This window comes from Scyliorhinus canicula, chromosome 4 (assembly GCF_902713615.1).
Source record: "Scyliorhinus canicula chromosome 4, sScyCan1.1, whole genome shotgun sequence".
Lineage (NCBI taxonomy): Eukaryota > Metazoa > Chordata > Chondrichthyes > Carcharhiniformes > Scyliorhinidae > Scyliorhinus > Scyliorhinus canicula.
In genome coordinates, this window is record NC_052149.1 from 88,159,945 (window position 1) to 88,179,187 (window position 19,243).

The 19,243-nt window shown below is 42.9% G+C and overlaps 2 protein-coding genes across 2 annotated transcripts in view; one reads left to right on the forward strand and one right to left on the reverse strand.

Annotated features, from left to right (window-relative positions):
* tmem59 (transmembrane protein 59) overlaps positions 1–9,036 on the reverse strand; it is a 63,241-nt gene extending 54,205 nt beyond the window's left edge. The window contains exon 1 of the mRNA XM_038794716.1: positions 8,655–9,036. Within this exon, the coding sequence (XP_038650644.1) occupies positions 8,655–8,834 (180 nt within the window). The 5' untranslated portion in view covers positions 8,835–9,036. The remainder of the gene's footprint in view (positions 1–8,654) is intronic.
* Positions 9,037–9,130: 94 nt separating this feature from the next.
* Positions 9,131–18,608, forward strand: tceanc2 (transcription elongation factor A (SII) N-terminal and central domain containing 2). The gene is made up of 4 exons (XM_038794717.1): positions 9,131–9,339; positions 14,309–14,450; positions 16,442–16,635; positions 18,255–18,608. The coding sequence occupies exons 1-4, from the start codon at positions 9,250–9,252 to the stop codon at positions 18,441–18,443; spliced, it is 615 nt and encodes a 204-aa protein (XP_038650645.1). The 5' UTR covers positions 9,131–9,249; the 3' UTR covers positions 18,444–18,608.
* Positions 18,609–19,243: the final 635 nt, after the last annotated feature.

Genomic DNA, 19,243 nt, shown 5'->3' on the forward strand with positions numbered 1-19,243 from the left:
GAGACAGAGACAACAATGGATTTGGCACGGAGTAATGAACCGGGCCAAGTGTTAGATTTGTTTGTGGGAGAGCACTTTGGAGATAGTGACCACAATTTGGTGTCTTTCACTATTGTAATGGAGGGGGATAGGGCCATGCGGCAGGGCAAGGCTTATAATTGGGGGAGGGGTAATTATGATGCAATTAGGCAAGAATTAGGGGGCATAAGATGGGAACAGAAACTGTCAGGGAAAGGCACAAATGAAAAGTGGAGTTTGTTCCTTACTGCATGTCCTTGATAGGTATGTCCCTGTCAGGCAGGGAGGAAATGGCAGTGTGAGGGAACCATGGTTCACAAAAGAGGTTGAATGTCTTGTCAAGAGGAAAAAGGAAGCGTATGTAAGGATGAGAAAACAAGGTTCAGTTGGGTCGCTTGAGGGTTACAAGGTAGCAAGGAATGAGCTAAAAAAAAAAAAAGGGCTTAGGAGAGCGAGGAGAGGGCATGAGAAGTCCTTGGCGGGTCGGAAAAAGGAAAACCCCAAGGCTTTTACTCTTATGGGAGAAATAAAAGAATGACCAGGGTGAGGTTAGGGCCGGTCAAGGACAGTAGTGGGAACTTGTGCATGGAGTCAGAAGAAATAGGAGAGGCGTTGAATGAATACTTTTCTTCAGTGTTCACCAAGGAGAGGGGCCATGTTTTTGAGGATGTGTGTGAGATATAGGCAGGTAGGCTGGAGGAGGTAGATGTTCTGGGGAAGGATGTATTAGCAATTTTGAAAAACCTGAGGGTTGACAAGTCCCCTGGGCCAGATGAAATGAAATGAAAATCGTTTATTGTCACGAGTAGGCTTCAATGAAGTTACTGTGAAAAGCCCCTAGTCGCCTGTTCGGGGAGGCTGGTACAGTAATTGAACCGTGCTGCTGGCCTGCCTGGGTCTGCTTTAAAAGCCAGCGATTTAGCCCAGTGTGCTAAACCAGGGAGGCAAGGAATGAGATTGCAGAGCCTTTGGCTTTGATCTTTGGGTCCTCACTGTCCACGGGGATAGTGCCAGAGGACTGGAGAGTGGCGAATGTTGTTCAACTATTCAAGAAAGGGAATAGGAATGACCTTGGTAATTTTAGGCCGGTTAGTCTTACTTCGGTGGTCGGTGCAAACTCCACACGGACGGTGACCCAAAGCCGGGATCGAATCTGGGACTTCGGTGCCGTGAGTAACAGGGCTAACCCACTGCGTCACCGTGCTGCCCCTTTTTAGTAAATATTTATGCTCCCTGACTTAAAGACTCACATTGGATGATCCGAGGTGACATAAAATGTGTCTTGGACCCTAAATTGAACTGTTCCATGCCAAAATCCTTGACCCAATCTGGGATACACAGAAGATAGGCGCAGGAGGAGACCGTTTTGCCCTTTGAGCCTGCTCCACCATTTATCACGATCATGGCTGATCATCCAACTCAATAGCCTAATCCTGCTTTCACCATAGCCTTTGATCCCATTCTCCCCAAGTGCTATATCTAGCCGCCTCTTGAATATATTCAATCCTAACCTAGTCAGTACTTCCTCATTTGACAGTCCCGCCATCCCTGGAATCAGTCTGGTAAACCTTCGCTGCACTCCCTCGAGAGCAAGAACATCCTTCCTCAGAAAAGACCAAAACTGCACACAATATTCTAGGTGTGGCCTCATCAAGGCCCTGGAAATTGCAACAACGCATCCCTGCTTCTGTACTCGAAACCTCTTGCAATGAAGGCCAACATACCATTTGCCTTCTTTACTGCCTGCTGCAATTGCATGCTTACCTTCAGCGAATGGTGCACAAGAACACCCGGGTCCCATTGCACACTCCCCGCTCCCAATTTACAACTATTCAGGTAGTAATCTGCCTTCCTGTTTTTGCTTCCAAAGTGAATAACCTCACACTTATCCAAATACTGCATCTGCCATTGTTTTGTCCACTCGCCCAACCTGTCCAGATCATGCTGTAGGATCCCTGCATCCTTGTCACAGTTCACCTCCCACCCAACTTGGTATCATCTGCAAACTTTGAGAGGTTACATTTTGTCCCCCATCCAAATCATTAATACTTATTGTGAATAGCTGGGGTCCCAGCACCGATCCCTGTGGCACCCCACTAGTTACTGCCTGACAATTTGAAAAGGGCCCATTAATTTCTACTCTGCCAACCAGTTTTCTATCCACCTCAATACACTTCCCCTAATCCCATGCGTTAAATTTTGCACAGCAATCTCTTATGCGTGACTTTGTCCAATGCCTTCTGAAAGTCCAAATATACCACATCGACTGGCTCCCCCTTGTCAACTGTACTGGTTACATTTTCAAAGAATTCCAACAGATTTGTCAAGCATGATTTCCTTTGCTGTCTAAATGTTCTGCTATAAAGTCCTTGATAATGGATTCAAGAATTTTCCCCACTACTTCCTGGATATCCAGGACATTATCCTCTTTCATGGAACAAATTGGAGGGAGTCGTCGCATTGTGTTTTCTGCATCCAAACAGTAAAGAATTTTACTTCCCCCCCACATGTTCACCGTGCCTACTCGCAAATTGATTTTTTTTTTCATATTGTTGACAAATCCCTCCATCCCCTCATGTGAAAACAGCCAAGGACCCTGCAATTGTCATCCGTGATCATGCCCCTCATTTTGTTGATATTTGCTTTCATTTTGTCCGCTTGAACACCCATTTTGCTGTCTGGTGACAAATTTTGTGACCGCTTGTCTGCTGCCACAGTAGACATTGTCAAGCTCAACAAAACAGAGTCAACACCTCCTTCAACGCTCTGGGGAAACCTAAAGGTAGTCATAAGGGGGGAGATTATCTCATAATATAAAGCTCACATCATGAAAAAGGAGAGCGTGGAGCGACAAAGGGTATGGACTCCATCTTGGAGGTTGACCGACAATATTCATTTGCCCGACGCCAGAACTACGGATGCATAGACAAAAATCTGTAACTTCAATTCGAATTGATTTCTACAAATAAAGCGGCGTATCAATTATGACGTTCTAGGGGCACCTTTTATGAAGATGGGGAAAAGGCGGGTCGTCTTCTTGTGCATCAACGCAAGAAGCAGGCTGCCTCCCAAGAAATCCCTCAGATTCAGAACACTGAAGGCAACTTAAATGTCAGCCCTTCTCCAGGTTAATGCGCCTTTAAACTTATATATATATTTATTTTTGCCTCTCCTTCAACAATCCTACCTCTGGGGGCTCTGAATGCATCCTGTCCACCCGCAGAATCTTGTCCACCAACCTTGCCACCTATGCTCGCTCTTCCTTCTCCTTGTGCGCCTGGATCGATATGAGCCCCCCCCCCCCCAACCACTGCATTGAGCACCTCCAATAGCGTGGCGGCCGAGACCTCACCTGTATCATTTAGTTCCATATACCACCGGATGGCGGACCTGGCTCCGTGATATTTCTTCTGGTGGATTGTGCAATGGTGTTAGCTAACTTAAAACTATGCTCCTGGAATGTGCAGGGAATTCATCATCTGTCCTTCCTTAATAAGGAGAAAGTGGACACAACATTGCTACAGGAGCACTTAAAGGTTAAAGCTTGACTGGGTAGGACAGTTTTCTTTGCCTCGTTCTCAACCAATAGGAGCAGAGTAACAACTTTGGTCAATAAAAATGTTCCCTCCAAGGTGAAGAACTGTGTGAAGGGCGAGGGGTAGATATGTGATCGTTAAGGGTCTTGTATATGGAGAATCTGTTTTGATAATGAATGTGTGTGGCCTCCTAATCATTCCCTGGAGTTTGTTACTAAAGTCTTCATGGACTTTGTGGAGTTGGCCTCAGCTGATGCTTTTGAAATGAAATGAAAATCGCTTGTCACAAGCAGGCTTCAAATGAAGTTACTGTGAAAAGCCCCTAGTCACCCCCTAGTCGTGGCGGGGACTTAACCCTCAGCGGATAAGCTCCTAGTAACCAGAAATCCCCCCACCCTTCAGGCAAGGATGTCGGTTCATGAAGAGATGGGGTACTTTTTCTTTAATTTTTCCAATTAAGCAATTTAGCATGGCCAATCGATCTACCCTGCACATCTTTTTTGGGTTGTGGTGATGAGACCCACGCAGACACGGGAAAATGTGCAAGCTCCACACGGACGTATGGAGAGCACTACATCCTCAAGATAAATAATTTTCTCTGTTCATCAATGTCATACGAGAATTGATTGTTTCTTCTTCATACCTAGAGCAATTACATTTGGTATGCGTAGGCTCTATGGGTAGCATTGTGATTGCTGACCATGTTCCTGTTTTCCGAAGTTCTTACTCGAAGGACTCTCTCCCCATCCCCACTCTAGGTCATGGCATTTCGACAAGTCCTTGCTTAGCGATAAATCCTTTACCAGGTAATGAGTTTTTCTACTAGTCACTAATGTTCTTTTTTTTTTAATAATTATTTTATTTTTAATAAGGTTAATGGGGTGGGGGCTGTTGGGTTACTGGTATAGGGTGGATACGTTGACTTGAGTAGGGTGATCATTGCTCAGCACAACATCGAGGGCCGAAGGGCCTGTTCTGTGCTGTACTGTTCTATGTTCTATATGAGGCGCCCAGAATCATAACCGGGTGAAGCGCCATTTTTGAAAAGTAGAGAAAAAGAGGGCTAAAGGCAGGATGCCGCCGGGGAAAGCGCTGAGGTATATGCCGCACGCTAATTGGTTACAACCGGGACTATTAATTAATATACTATGCGGCCCTTTAAAATTGTAAATTTCTGAATGTGGCCCTTGCACGGAAAAGTTTGCCCACCCCTGTTCTAATGTGATGCCCTCTCTCTATTCTGTGGGAGACTTGCAGGGCTTATGCTAAGGGGTTGGTTATTTCCCACACAGTCAAAAGACTTAGAATAAGCCAACTATGCATCTTGACTCTTCTATTTCCCCAGTGGAAGAAATCCAGACTTCTGCAGAGGCTAAACAGTTAATCAACAAGTTTTATAATACGTTCTGTTCTAGATCATGTGTCAGCATATTGAGTGCCTTGCAGTTTGGGGAGAGATTTGGCAACCAACATTGATGAGGAGACATGGGGAAATATATGGAATTAAGCCAATAACATTTCAGTAAGTAACAGAATGAAGGAGACTCAGTTCAAGATACTCCACCATTTGCACATTACACCGAGTACAAGACACATGTTTGATCCTGCTATATCCCCAATATGCCTAAAGTGCCTGGTAGTCAAGGGGGATTACATACACTGCATATAGTCCTGCGCCAGGTTTCAATCCTATTGCTCTAGTGTAGTAAGGAGCCCCAAGAGGATATTTGGCATGGCGTTAAAATTTGATCCTTTATTCCTGATTTTGGGTATTCCAGATAGAATTATTTTTTTTAAGATTCATTTTTTATATATATAAATTTAGAGTACCCAATTCATTTTTTCCAATAAGGAGTAATTTAGCGAGGCCAATCCATCTAGCCTGCACATCTTTTGAGTTGTGGGGGCGAAACCCATGCAAACACAGGGAGAATTTGCAAACTCCACACAGACAGTGACCCCCGGGATCAAACCTGGGACCTCAGCGTCGTGAGGCAGCAGGGCTAACTCACTGCGCCACCATGCTGCCCTCAGATAGAAGCACTATTGACACTAATGAAAGGCTGCATAACATACTAACCTTTGCAGCTCAGAAAGTACCCTTTACTCCGAGATTAGTGACAAGTATCCTTGATTCAAAACTGGCATAAAATAGTTATGGAATTCCTGACTTCTGCACTCTGCTCCCAGTCATATACGTTCTGTAAAGCATGGAAACCCAATCTCAAATTTATATGGTCTGCTCTGTCTGACCTGCTCCTTCAAGGTTTTCCATGAGCCATGTTGCAAGTCTTGATTTCATTATACATAAAACGGTGTACATTTTACCATGTTTGTATGGCTTTATCATTTTTCTCCCCCACTGATCAGAGGCGCTAGGTCCCAAGGACCATAGTTCTGAAATTATCCTGTTGTTGTGTGTCCGGACCAGAACCCCAATTTTGGATAAGATCCCGAACTACAAACTATTAGCATCTGGTAAAACTGAGCAGTGATAACACTGACCAGTAGACAGTTTTTATGTTAAAACAAACTTTAATTTAAACACAGCATTAAGCACATTAGCCACAAAGAAATAGCTTTACAGTTAACAGTTACAACATCTTAAATTGCTTCTTATAACCTGCCTCTATTCCAATTAAGCAAACCCATATATTTCAAATACCACTCATGTATAAAGTAAACAACCAGGTTTTACTTGCTTATCATGGTGTAGAGTCCTTGGAGAGCAAAACCTTTCAGGACCGAATTGAAACACTTCTGCCCAGCCGAGTCCTGTAGGCAACTGCCTTTTCAGACAGAGCTGCCCCCTCCCATTAGCTATTTTGTTATACTCAAAGCACACAGCATTATTACCTCCTGTTATAGGATGTGTATTGACTTGTTTAGCCAGGACCAAACAATACCTTACTTTTAAATCACAGTTCTAGCAGTCAGACTGGCTTTAATAATGTTACTGCAAAAATACGACAAAAAAGATAGCAATTTCTTATACTTATCACCCACTGTTGCTGCTCTTATTTTGCAGAAATAAGTGTACTGTACCAGTTTATGTTTTGAACGTTGTGTTATTGGTAAAAATTATAAAACTCTAAAATATATTTTTAAAATGCTACTAAATCTGAAAACATCAACATTTTATTGCTCAGGTCAACAAGCATTTTGTTTGATGCAAGGAGTACTTCACCTACTCACTAAATCAAGTTCTAGTCAGGCGGCACGTGGTGTGGTGATTAGCACTGCTGCCTCACGCGCCAAGGCCCTGGGTTACTGTCTGTGTGGAGTTTGCACATTCTGCATGGGTCTCACCCCCATAACCCAAAACAATGTGCAGGGTAGGTTGATTGGCCACGCTAAATTGTCCTTAATTCGAAAAAAAGAATTGGGTACTCTAAATTTATATTTAAAGAAATTAAGTTCTCATCTTTTGCTCAACTTGACAAACGTTCGCCCAGCCATCAGAATTAGACAGAGTATGCAGGGAAAATGAATAATTTACTTCTTAACGATAACTCTAAATTTGACAAAAAATATCTTTTGATAAAATAAAGGTCAAGAGCAGATGGTTCTGCATTCAGCTCTCAGGCAAACAAGGACGATGCACCTTTAACTCTACAGAACAGCTTAAACACTTATAATGATAATGCAACTAATGGTGCACATCAATTTATCATACTAAACAATGTAAGCATTTAATCTTAATTTGGCCCTTACAAATATATCAGCCAAATTATTTTGAAGAAAATCTTGGATTTACTGTTCATTTTTGTCCAATATTTCATCACAACTGAAGCGAATGACATCACAATGATATTAATGTCACAAACTAGTGTCAAAATTTTGCAACTACTGCAAATTTCAACATTTACTGTCAAAATACACATGGTGGCTAGCATTGCTGCCTCACAGCACTAGGGACCCGGATTTGGGTTTACAGGAATATGGGTGGATGCCTAGGCAGGGTGCTTTCAGAAGGTCAGTGCAGACACAGTGGGCCGAATAGCCTCCTTCTGCACTGTAGGAATTCTATAATATAAAACACAATACTTCACAATCTGTGCCAGTTGTTTGGTTAGCTTTACACAAAGAAATTAGTATTTAGTCATGGTCATAACACATGCTTTCTCCCCAAACTCAACACTCAAACCCAAAATCTCCAAATCAAGCTCTTGAGAAATCCTTCCAAACAATTCTTGGAAAATATGCCTTGCACTCACTTTTTTAGGAACTCAATTCCTAAATCCATAATAGCTTACAGAGTGTACTTCTAGACGTAAAGTTGCTTAAATTGTGATTTGCACATTGGTTTGGCCATCTCTCATTAAAGAATTGCACGACAATGTAATCCAGGCATAAACGGATACCTCATAATGCAAAACATCTGACTTCCTGGATATAAAACAAACTATTCAATGTTGCACTGTTGACTAAACAAAAGCAAATGCTTGACGAGTGCATTTCTTTGCACTTATCTCATGGCATTTTCACAACTTCCAAGGGCATACAATTACTTTATTTCAGATTGAAACATAAAATATGATATCCACTGAATATATCAATGTAATGCATGGTGGGATTCACACGTAAACATCTACAAAATTACTCATATCTACACTACATAGAAAAACACTGGCTGATATATATCAAAACTGTTCTATATCTACAAATTACGAACATCGAATACTAACATACTTATTATTCCCGAACAAACTGACGGTCGCAATTGTCGGCAGGTCAACGCGGAAATAAAAACTCTAAAGAGGAGAACTTTTTGTAAACAAGCGACTTCTATTACTGTCCCGCTCTCATGAATTGATCAACCATTCTCGGATTACTTCGTTCTCTGTATAACCAGCATTGTATTGTGGACTTCAAAAAATCTCCATGGAGTTCGTCAAAATCTCTGGGATGGGGGGGGGGGGGGGGGGGATTATACAGAATGCGGGTTTGGATCCCAGAAGCAGTCAGAGTCGTTAAAACAAAACGCAAACAGGGTAATAATTAGAAATGGAAAGACGATGACAGACTTTAAAAATAAACAGACAGGCGTCTGCTACTCGACTACCCGGCCTGGCTGGCCGGCCGGCCGGTCAGTCCTACCTTCGGGTAAGTGTGCAGGCTGTAAGTCATCTCGCAACTTCTTTGACACGACGCCGTGTCGCCCAAAACGGCCTCGAAAGCATCGGAAGCCAGAGATGGGGCGAAAAATGAACATAGAGTGACCCCTAAGCATAGAACAAGACTAACGGCAGTAACTCTGCCTCCAGCTGCCTCCGCCATCTTCCGTCTGTTTATTATGATCCCGCAGCTGCTTCCTCCACCTTACCTCAAGCGCGCATGCGCCCCGCCACCCACCCTCAGTGACCTCAATTTTGATTGTCAATCGTTTTTTATATATAACGCTTCCTCGCGTAATATCGCATCGAATTAAAATCCCACGGCTTGCCGTAGAACTTGTGTCATTTGTGGATTCAGAAAAGCATCGCCGGAAGCTGCTTGACCGGTTTGGCGCGCGGAAGACTGGAATGTGTAGCTGTTGCGCGGGCAGCAGCATGCAACTCCCAGAATGCAGCGGGCAGCAGCATGCAACTCCCAGAATGCAGCGGGCAGCACCATACAACCCCCAGAATGCAGCGGGCAGGAGCGCCCGGATGTGAGAGAGTCCCATTATAGGGTGAGGGAACAGCTCTAGGGGATGGAGCGTTTCTTGGTAAAGGGCAACGCCTTGGCTCCAGCGCTGGAGCGGCCCAAGGTTTACCGCCAGGCCACTCTCGAGTCCTTAAAGGTAGAGCCGAGGTTTAATATCTGTCCATTTTTTTAAAGACCCTTGAGTTATTCGGGCTGGTCGCTTAGTGCTTTTCTTTGTGGGCTTGTTGTCACATTTCCTACCTTAGCTCAAGTTGGTGTGGAGGAGGAAGAGAATTAAACTATTGATGGCTAGTCAAAATGTTCCTCTGTTTGGATATGTTTTTGAGGATGAAGGCGAGATGAGTTATTAATTTCAGTTGTAGATCAATGTATTCTCTACAACATGCAAAACGTCCTTGTAAACTGCTGCCCCCCCCCATTTTATGGAATGTCACCACCATCCTCATTGAATGCTTCTCCACAGTCATCGAGCTGGGTGAGACCGATCTCACCTGATTACATTCTTACCTATCAAATCAGTTGTTGGTTCCCTTCCCAATCCACAGATGCTGCCTGAGAATGACCTGCATGGCTGATCTTCCTTCTGCGTCTGTTCCCACAAGGTCCCATCCCTATTTATCATCTATATTCTGTCTCTGTGACATCATACATATAAACATATGCATTAGGAACAGAAGTAGGCCATTCGGTCCATCCAGCCTCTTCCTCCATTTCATACTGTCATGGCTGATCTGTTTGTGTTTCGCGTTCCCATCTACTCCCAATAATCTATGATTCCTTTGCCCAAAAATAATACATCCACCTCTGCCTTAAAAATATTCAATTGGGCAGCACGGTGGCACAGTGGTTAGCATTGCTGCTGATGGCGCTGAGGACCCGGGTTCGAATCCCACCCTGGGTCACTGTCCGTGTGGAGTTTGCATGTCCTCCCTGTGCCTGCGTGGGTTTCACCCCCACAACCTAAAGATGTGCAGGTTAGGTGGATTTGCCACGCTGAATTGCCCCTTAATTGGAAAAAATAATTGGATACACTAAATTTATTTTTTTTTAAATAAAAAATATTCAATGACCCTGCCTCCACGTTCCAAAGTCTCCCAAACCTCAGAAAAAAAATCTCCTCATCCCTGTTCGGAAAGGGTGACTCATCTGAAAACAGTTGCCACATATATGCGGACCCTGTTCTCCTCCCATTCACAGTTCTGCTTCTCCCTGGCCCACCACAGGATCTTCTCCTTTTCCACAAACGTGTGGAGCCTCACAATCACCACCCACAGCAGCTACCCTGTTCTCAGCTTCTGCCTTAGAGACCTGTGCACCCTATCCACCTCTGGAGCCTTGCCCAGCACCACCTCTGCCACTGGCCCCTGCCAGCATTCTTGAAACTTATCTCATGGCACTCGTGCCTTCAGAATTTATTCTCCTGCCTCTATCTTTGCCCTTACTGACTTGCAAAGGCCCGAGAGGAGCCCCACCTCCGCCTCCAAGACCACTACCCGATCACTGTGGTCAGACATCACCTTCTCCATCTCCCGAATCTACGACCCTTGTGCCTCCAAGCACTTCTCGACTCTCCATCGATCCTTTCAAGGGTGCCACCACTCCCTCGATGGCCTTTCTGCATCTCCTTTCACTGCTGGCGGAATTCTTCTCGAATGAACACCATCAGCTGCTCCATCTGTGGTTTTCCAGCTTGCGACAACCCTTCCCCCTCTGCCATCTTTCTAACAGGTCTCCTCCAGTTCCTTGGCTAGGTCTTTAACCTTCTGCTGGGTCTGATAACCAACATGCCACTCCCCAAGGGAACCTCGCCTCCACACTTTCAGCTACACTTTCCTGTCAAAATCCCTGGCTTTCGGACAAAAAGAGCACAAATCAACACCTTTGAGCCAGAGTTGCCCTGTGTGTAACCACTCGCTCCATGGCTGCCACCAGAAGTTCATTAGTAGTATAGTTTTCTAAGAATTAAAACTGGTTTTAACCCTCTTAACTCTTCCTAGGTAACTATTCTACATGAGTCAGAACCACCCAGACCTTCCTCACTTTAAATCGGAGTTTGAGACGTTTCCAGGGTAATAACAGAAGTTGATGCTTCCAGGGCAATTCCAGCTGAGTCCTTGCATGGCAATTTCTGAGGGTCCCTCAATGCATATTCTGGGGTATGGTCCTCTGGAGAATTGAAGATCTGGGTCATGATATGTAACTCGTTTCCTTATTATTCTGTGTTGTGGGTGTTTGGTATTGTTGGTTAACAGGCAGGAAAAAGAGTAGGAATAAACGGATGTTTATTCTGTGGGGGGGGGGGGGGGGGGTCCTGCAGGAATCAGTACTTGGGGCCCCAGCTATTCACAATTTATATCCATGATTTGGATGAGGGAACCAAAATTAATATTTTCATGGGATTGCGAGTGGTGAGAAGGATTGTGAAGGAACTTCAAGGTGATTTAGACAAGTTGACTGAGTGGGCAGGTACATGGCAGATGCAGTATAGCGTGGATAAGTGTGAAGTTATCAACTTTGGATGGGGAAACAGAATATTATTTAAATGGTGATAGATTGGTAAATGTTGACGCAGAACGGAACCTGGGTATCCTAGTAAACCCAGTCACTGAAAGCAGATACAGTTATAGCAAGCAGTTAGGAAGGCAAGCTGAAGACCAGGATTCGATCCCGGCCCTGGATCACTGTCTGTGTGGAGTTTGCACATTCTCCCTGTGTCTGCATGGGTCTCACTCCACAACACAAAGATGTGCGGGGTAGATGGATTGGCCATGCTGAATTGGCCCTTAATTGAAGAAAAAAAAGAATTGGGTACTCTCGTTTTCTTTTTAAAAGGAAGGCAATTGGCATGTTAGCTTTCATTGCAAGAAGGCTGGAGTACAAGAGCAAGGATTTCTCAACCGTACAGAGCTTTGATGAGATCACACCATGAGAATTGTTTGCAGTTTTGGTCTCCTTATCTAAGAAACGATACACTTGCCATAGGAGGAGTGCAGCAAAGGATCACCAGAGTGATTCCTGGGATGGTAGCATTGTCGTAAAAGGAAGATTGGATCACTGGAGTTTAGCAGAATGAGAGGGGATCTAAACATATAAAACTCTGACGAGGGCTGGACAGACTGGATGCAGTAATGTTGTTTCCTCTGGCTGGAGGCTCCAGAACAAGGAGTCACAGTCTCGGGATATGGGGTAGGCCATTTAGGACTGAGGTGAGGAGAAATTTCTTCACACCGAGAGTGGTGAACTTGTGAAATTGTCCACCACAGAAGGCTGTTGAGGCCAAATCATTGAATATATTTAAGAACAAAATAGAACTCTAGACTCTAGGGTGTCAATGGGTATGGGGAGAGCTCAGGGGTATGGTATTAAGGATCAGCCAATATATCGAATGCCGAAACCGGCTTAAACTACCAAATGGCCTACTCCTGTTCCTATTTTCTATCATAGAAAGTGTGAACTCCATACAGACAGTAACCCAAAGCCGGAATGTAACCGGGTTCCTGGAGCTGTGAGGCTAGCCACTGTGCTGCCCAGAGGTACAGTTTGTATGCCATAGTCCAGGAATTTGAAAACATGGGGAATTGACATGAATGGTGAACTTTACACGGTCATTATGTTTTAAAATGTCCCTTTTTTGTCCTGAAAGGGGGTTGATGAATTCCTGGTATAAACCTCAGTTTGACGAAATGGCCTTTTGATTTCAGATTGCCTCGATGACCCAGGTTTGATCTCGGCCCCAGGTCACTGTACGTGTGGAGTTGTGCATTCATAATCTTTATTATTGTCACAAGTGAGCTTACATTAGTACTGCAATGAAGTTACTATGAAAATCCTCTAGTCGCCATGCTCCGGCGCCTGTTCGGGTAAACAGAGGGAGAATTCAGAATGTCCAATTCACCTAACAAGCCCGTCTTTTGGGACTTGTGGGAAGAAACTGGAGCACCCGGAGGAAACCCACGCAGACACGGGGAGAACGTGCAGACTCAGCAGAGACAGTGACCCAAGCGGGAAACGAACCTGGGACCCTGGCGTTGTGAAGCAACAGTGCTAACCACCGTGCTATTCTCCCTGTGTCTGCATGGGTTTTACCCCCACAACCCAAAGATGTGCCGTGTAGTTGGATTGACGATATCAAATTGCCCCTTAATTGGGGAAAAAAAAGAATTGGGTACTCTAAATTTTCTTTTTTTTACATTGACTTCAGATTGCCATATTGCCATGGTGATGAGAGTTGAGAAGGAAGAGAGAGTCGAAGAGAGAGTCAAAGAGAAGCCCATTGAGGTGTCACGCAGCAGTCCCCAGCACCAGTCATGGAAGCCCACTGAACAAGAAGAGGCTTCCGCTGAGAAGCACGCAGAGGAGAATTAGAAGTCTCCTAGGAACGGGTCTTCTTTGTTCTGTAGGAAATGATGGGGACATGGGAAAAGCATTTACCAAAGCCAGCTAAACCATTTTTAAAAGTTGGATATAGGAATGTATGGAATTCTGGGTTGTCAGGATGGTTGTGACCTGAGGGAGAGGGGTATTCGGCGAGATGTCCCTTGCTGATGACAATCTTATCTGGGAAAACGTGGGAATGAAGCGGTTGGCAACTGATACAGGAAGATTTGACTTGGCATGACGAGGTGCGATTGGACTTGAGGGAGAGGTGGGAGAAGCTTTTGGACTCCCCCTTCATACATGTGTGGGCCAAACATGGCGTAAAGTTAAATAATTTTTTTTTTTAGCTGATGTAGCATCTGCCTGTTAATATTTGAATTATGCTTTAAGTTTTGTTACAGTTAAATCTTGTCCTTCGGTTATTTCTGATGGGTCATTTAAGAAATTCATCTCTTAAAAAGATTGCAGTCTCTGTGGGAGTCATAAAAAATGTAAATGTTATTTCTGGTATAAGATAATGTACACAATTTTGGATGATCTGCATTTTTGTCCAAAGTACTCATATTTCGTCATTTTAATCTTTTAATGTCCTTGCCTCTACAATGCAAAATACATACACCCTATTGATTTCTTTCAAATCTTAAACACCACAGATACATAGCATGACTTTGAAATTTATACTGAAGTAGTATTTGAGTCACAATTAATGTCTTTTATTCTCAAAACAGAGGGTTGTGGTGATTGAAGATATTAAGAGATATAAATCTATTTTGGAACTCCCCAATCAAACAAAGGAAAACTTGATGGAAGCATTACTCGAATTAAAGAAGAAAATACCATCACAAGAAGTATTACTCTCAACTAAAATAGGTAAAGATTGTAATTATACAAGTTCTTCCTTTCAAGATTGAAATTTTGCTTCTGCTAAAATCTTTAAAGTCATGGCATTGGCATAAATTATATTTTTGTTACATTCTAATTGCTTTAAAAAATTGTGCCTCTGTCCCTCATGCCTTTCATTTTTAAAAATAAATTTAGAGTACCTAATTCCTTTTTTTCCAATTAAGGAGCACTTTAGCGTGGCCAATCCACCTAGCCTACACATACATATTTGTGTTGTGGGGGTGAAACCCATGCAAACACGGGGAGAATATGAAAGCTCCGCACAGACAGTGGCCCGGGGCCACTATCGAACCCGGGTCCTCAGCTGTGTGAAGCAGCAGTGCTAACTACTGTGCGCTGCCGTGCCCCCCCCCCCCCCCCCCCCCATAGCTTTCAAATTCAATATTATGAGGTGTGAATCATTCCACCAAACCAGTAGAGGGATCAAAATTGGGTTAGTGGATTTTCTATCACTGCTGATGATGCCATTGATTGAGGAAGAAAGATACTTTCAAATGCCTCCAATATTCTGTCTATTTTCCTTCGCCCTAAGGGAGATGTATCCAAGAACTCTGTCTTCACAAACTACATATACAAGGGCTCAAGTTACAGATGCGAACAGATATTGGTATTTAGGTTAGAAGTTATTGATCAGTGAGGCTACAGACCTTTCAATACCTCAGTTAAAAATAGGACAAAGTAACAAATCAGAAAAATCAGTACAAATAGGAATGAGCTGCAAAGTCTTTGGATACTGAAATATGTGGAAATGCTGAGCAGGTTGGGTAGCATCTGTGGAGAGCGAAACAGAAGGTGAATCCCTGTTGAATGAAAATTATGAGACTCAGGGAAGCAGAAGGGACCTGTGTGTAAAACTTGAGTCTTAAGAAAAACAGGCAAAATGGGCAGCACGGTGGCACAGTGGTTAGCATTGCTGCCTACGGCGCTGAGGACCCGGGTTCGAATTCCGGCCCTGGGTCACTGTCCGTGTGGAGTTTGCACATTCTCCCCATGTCTGCGTGGGTTTCACCCCCACAACCCAAAGATGTGCAGGATAGGTAGATTGGCCACTCTAAATTGCCCCTTAATTGGAAAAAATGAATTGGGTACTCTAAATTTAATTTTTTTTTTAAAAAGAAAAACAGGCAAAAAGATGAGAAGAAGTGGACAGATCAATACACTGGTGTGTCCCAACTGTGAAGCACAGAATAAATTCTCAAAATCCTTCTGCCATAACATGCCACGTGGCTGAAACGGTAATAAACATGTTTTGACCAGTGTAAAATAAGGCTGCTGTGGAGTTCGTTTCATTAAGGCCCTGCCTTCTCAACCTTCCCCCTCGCCTGAAGTGGGGTGATCCTCTGGTTAATTCACAATCAGTCAGCTCTCCCCCCTCAAAGGTGAAAGCAGCCTATGGTCATCTGGGACTATGGCGCCTTTACCTTGCCTTAATAGCCCAATTAAAGAGTAACTGTATTGCATTGTTGGGGGAAGAACCTTGTTTGCCAACAAGATTCTAAATTTGAACTTCGGCTTTTTGTTTAGTGAATTGAGCCAGGGCAGTACTTGGTGCCTTATTTGGTTTGGTGTATCTCTGCTGGATAGAAGTTCCTACAATGGAAATCAGGCCTGCTTCAGTCATAACATTACTTAGATTCTTCCCTTTCAATTAGATTGCAGCAAAGTTAAAAAATCTGATAGTTAAAATTTGAAGCTTTGGCTGCTACTTTAGTTTTCTCTAGTTTACTTTTGACCCCTTAGTCACAGAGCTGATTGGTAAAACAAAATAAGTTTCTGTCTTAAATGTTTCTGTATTGATAAAATGTAAAATGCAATCCTAATGCCATGGGAAGCCTAATGGTTGAGACTGCCTCCAGTGAGCAACAACTCCTTTTTAATTCGAATCAGCCATCCTTCTTCGTATTAGCATCCTGCTTTAACTTGTGTTGATTTAAGTCTACCTTCTTGGATTTTTTTAGGACACACTGTAAATAAGATGCGTAAAAATTCAGACTCTGAGGTGTCCGAGCTTGCTCAAGTCGTTTACAAAATGTGGAAAAGCTTCATAAAAGAAAATAGAAATAAGCGATCCATTGAGGTGCGATGTGATCATAAAACGGAGAGTCTGAGGAGTAATGCTCGAAAACTGTTGACTGAAGCATTGGAATTGAAGGTAATTTTAAAAATGGAACTTTCCACATTGAAAGAGAATAAAACAGGATATCTATAATTGTTTTTCATATTTGTGAAAGAAAATCAGTTTACCAGAAAACTTTTTATTTTATGTTAAATAAAATGACAGTGTTGGAACTGTGTAGTAGGATCCTGTTCAATTCAATCCAACCATGTGGCGTGGAGTAGTTTAATTGTACAGTGAGGATATGGCCTTGTACTAGTTTATTTTTAATATTTTTTATTCTCCTTTTTCACATTTTTCCCCAAATTTACACCCAACAATAATCAGTAACAAAGTAATGTCAATCCCCATATCAATAACAACAATCCCATCCTCCCACCAACCCCCAAACATTGGGCCGCATGTTAACATAAACAATGACAAAAAGGAATCAGGAATCACCCATAATCACCATTAACACATACAGTCCCCCTCCTCCCAGCCCCCAACCCCCCTAATGTTCGATGTGATCCAATTCTCGAAAGTGCATAATGAATAACGCCCATGAATTGTAGAACCCCTCCATCCTTCCCTTTAGTTCAAACTTAACCTTTTCAAACATTAAGAATTCCAGCAGGTCGGCCTTGTACTAGTCTTGAGGCTGCTTCACACTAGCCCAAGGGCTACACAAGAACCTCCTGAGTTTAGGGAATAGTAAAGTGGGATCTTTTTGGTTTTGGGCACTGGGCAACCCATATTTATTCATCAACCCTCGCTACTTCGAAGACATAAGAGTCAGACATGTAGTAGGGTATCAATGGCTGCCATGACTCAATTGAGAGGAATGGTAGCATATTAATAATGTTACTGGACTAGTAAGAAAGAGGCCCAGACTAATGCTTTGGAAAGAGTTCAAATCCCACGACAACAGCTTTTCAATTCAATTAATGAATAAGTCTGGAATAAAAAAAAAAGTCTCAGTGACGATGAAACCACAGGATTTTTGTGAAAACTCATCTGCTTAACTAATGTCCTTCTGGAAAGGTAATTAGAGATGGACAACAAATGTTGGCCCTGCCCACAACACTTACAGCCCATTGAATAAATTTTAAAAGATCAACATCACAAAAACAGATCTGGTGATTATCACATTACTGCTTGTGGGAATTTGCTGTGTTCAAATTTGGTGTCCCATTTCCTACATTGCAACAACGACTTTTTAAAGTTACAGAGTATCCAATTATTTTTTCCCAATTAAGGGGCAATTTAGCGTGGTCAATCCACCTAGCCTGCACATCTTTTGGGTTGTGGGGGTGAGACCCACACAGACACTGGGAGAATATCCAGGAAATTCATTGTAATTGAGTTCACTAAAGAAGCAAATGAGGGAGGGTGGAAAACCTTAATCAGAATGAACGTGTCTTCCACACCACTTTTTTAAAAAAATGTATAAATAGATTTGCTTTGTTGTATTACTTCTGTGCCGTGCTGCAGGACCTCTTAATTAGTTTCACTGCTCGTAATCACTATTTTAGAATATTTGGTGTATTTTAGGATACTTGGTGTGTGTATATGTATCTTTCTGTCATTTAAATACATATCATTAGTTTGCCCAGATCTTGCAAATTTTTACCACCTACTGTAAATTGATAACGCCATTGTTTAATATTTTATAGCATGATGACCCTCTAATTGAAAACATAGAGCGAGAGATTTTTCATCAGTGTTCTCGGCTAATCAACATCTCCTACCGACGGACGGTACGAGCGCTAGTATTTACTTTAAAACGGAAGCCTGAAGTTCGAGAGCAAGTTAAAAGCTACAGACTCCCAGTGAAACAGCTTATTGAAAGCCACAAGAAATGATTACTCATTGTGGGTTTTTAAAACTTGTGCATATACATATAAATCATGTACTTCTAGAACTCCTGTGGCATTTTTTATTTAAACTATATACATTTTATTTTTGGAGGAATATCAATAAGTCAAATGTGTGAACTTTACTAATAAATTACTGGTGTTTGTACAGAGCTGTCGGAGAATTTCTTTGGTTTAGTTGTGATTCACTGTCCGTAATTGCATGATAATAAATGTAAAACTTACTCCTCTGCAGTCTCTTAAGGGAACCTTTTTGAGTCAGTGATAATTAATTGGGGAAAGAAACTGAGTTGCTTCAATGTAATTTAACGTATTTTTAAACAGTTTGGTGCATTTAAAAACATTTTTTTTTATAAATTTAGATTACCCAATTATTTTTTCCAATTAAGGGGCAATTTAGCATGTCCAATCCACCTACTCTGCACATTTTTGAGTTGTGGGGGCGAAACCCACGGGGAGAATGTGCAAACTCCACACGGACAATGACCCAGAGCCGGGATCGAACCTGGGACCTCGGCGCCGTGAGGCGGTTGTGCTAACCACTAGGCCACCGTGCTGCCCTAACAGTTTGGTGCATTTGACTGAACTTAAAATTCTTTTATGGGATGTGGGCATCGCTGCAGCATTTATTGCCCATCCCTAAATGCCCTTCAGAAGGTAGTGGTTAACTGCTTTCTTGAACCGCTGCAGTCCCTGAGATGTAGGTACACCCACAGTGCTGTTAGGGAGGGCTTTCCAGGATTTTGACCCAGCGACAATGAAGGAGCGGCGATATATTTCCAAGTCAG

Bases quoted from the DNA above. Each gene is read 5' to 3' on its own strand.
- tceanc2 (XM_038794717.1), top strand. From the start codon at position 9,250: ATGGAGCGTTTCTTGGTAAAGGGCAACGCCTTGGCTCCAGCGCTGGAG. The intron at 14,451-16,441 runs GTAAAGATTGTA...GGATTTTTTTAG, and splicing joins ATTACTCTCAACTAAAATAG to GACACACTGTAAATAAGATG. The intron at 16,636-18,254 runs GTAATTTTAAAA...AATATTTTATAG, and splicing joins CTGAAGCATTGGAATTGAAG to CATGATGACCCTCTAATTGA.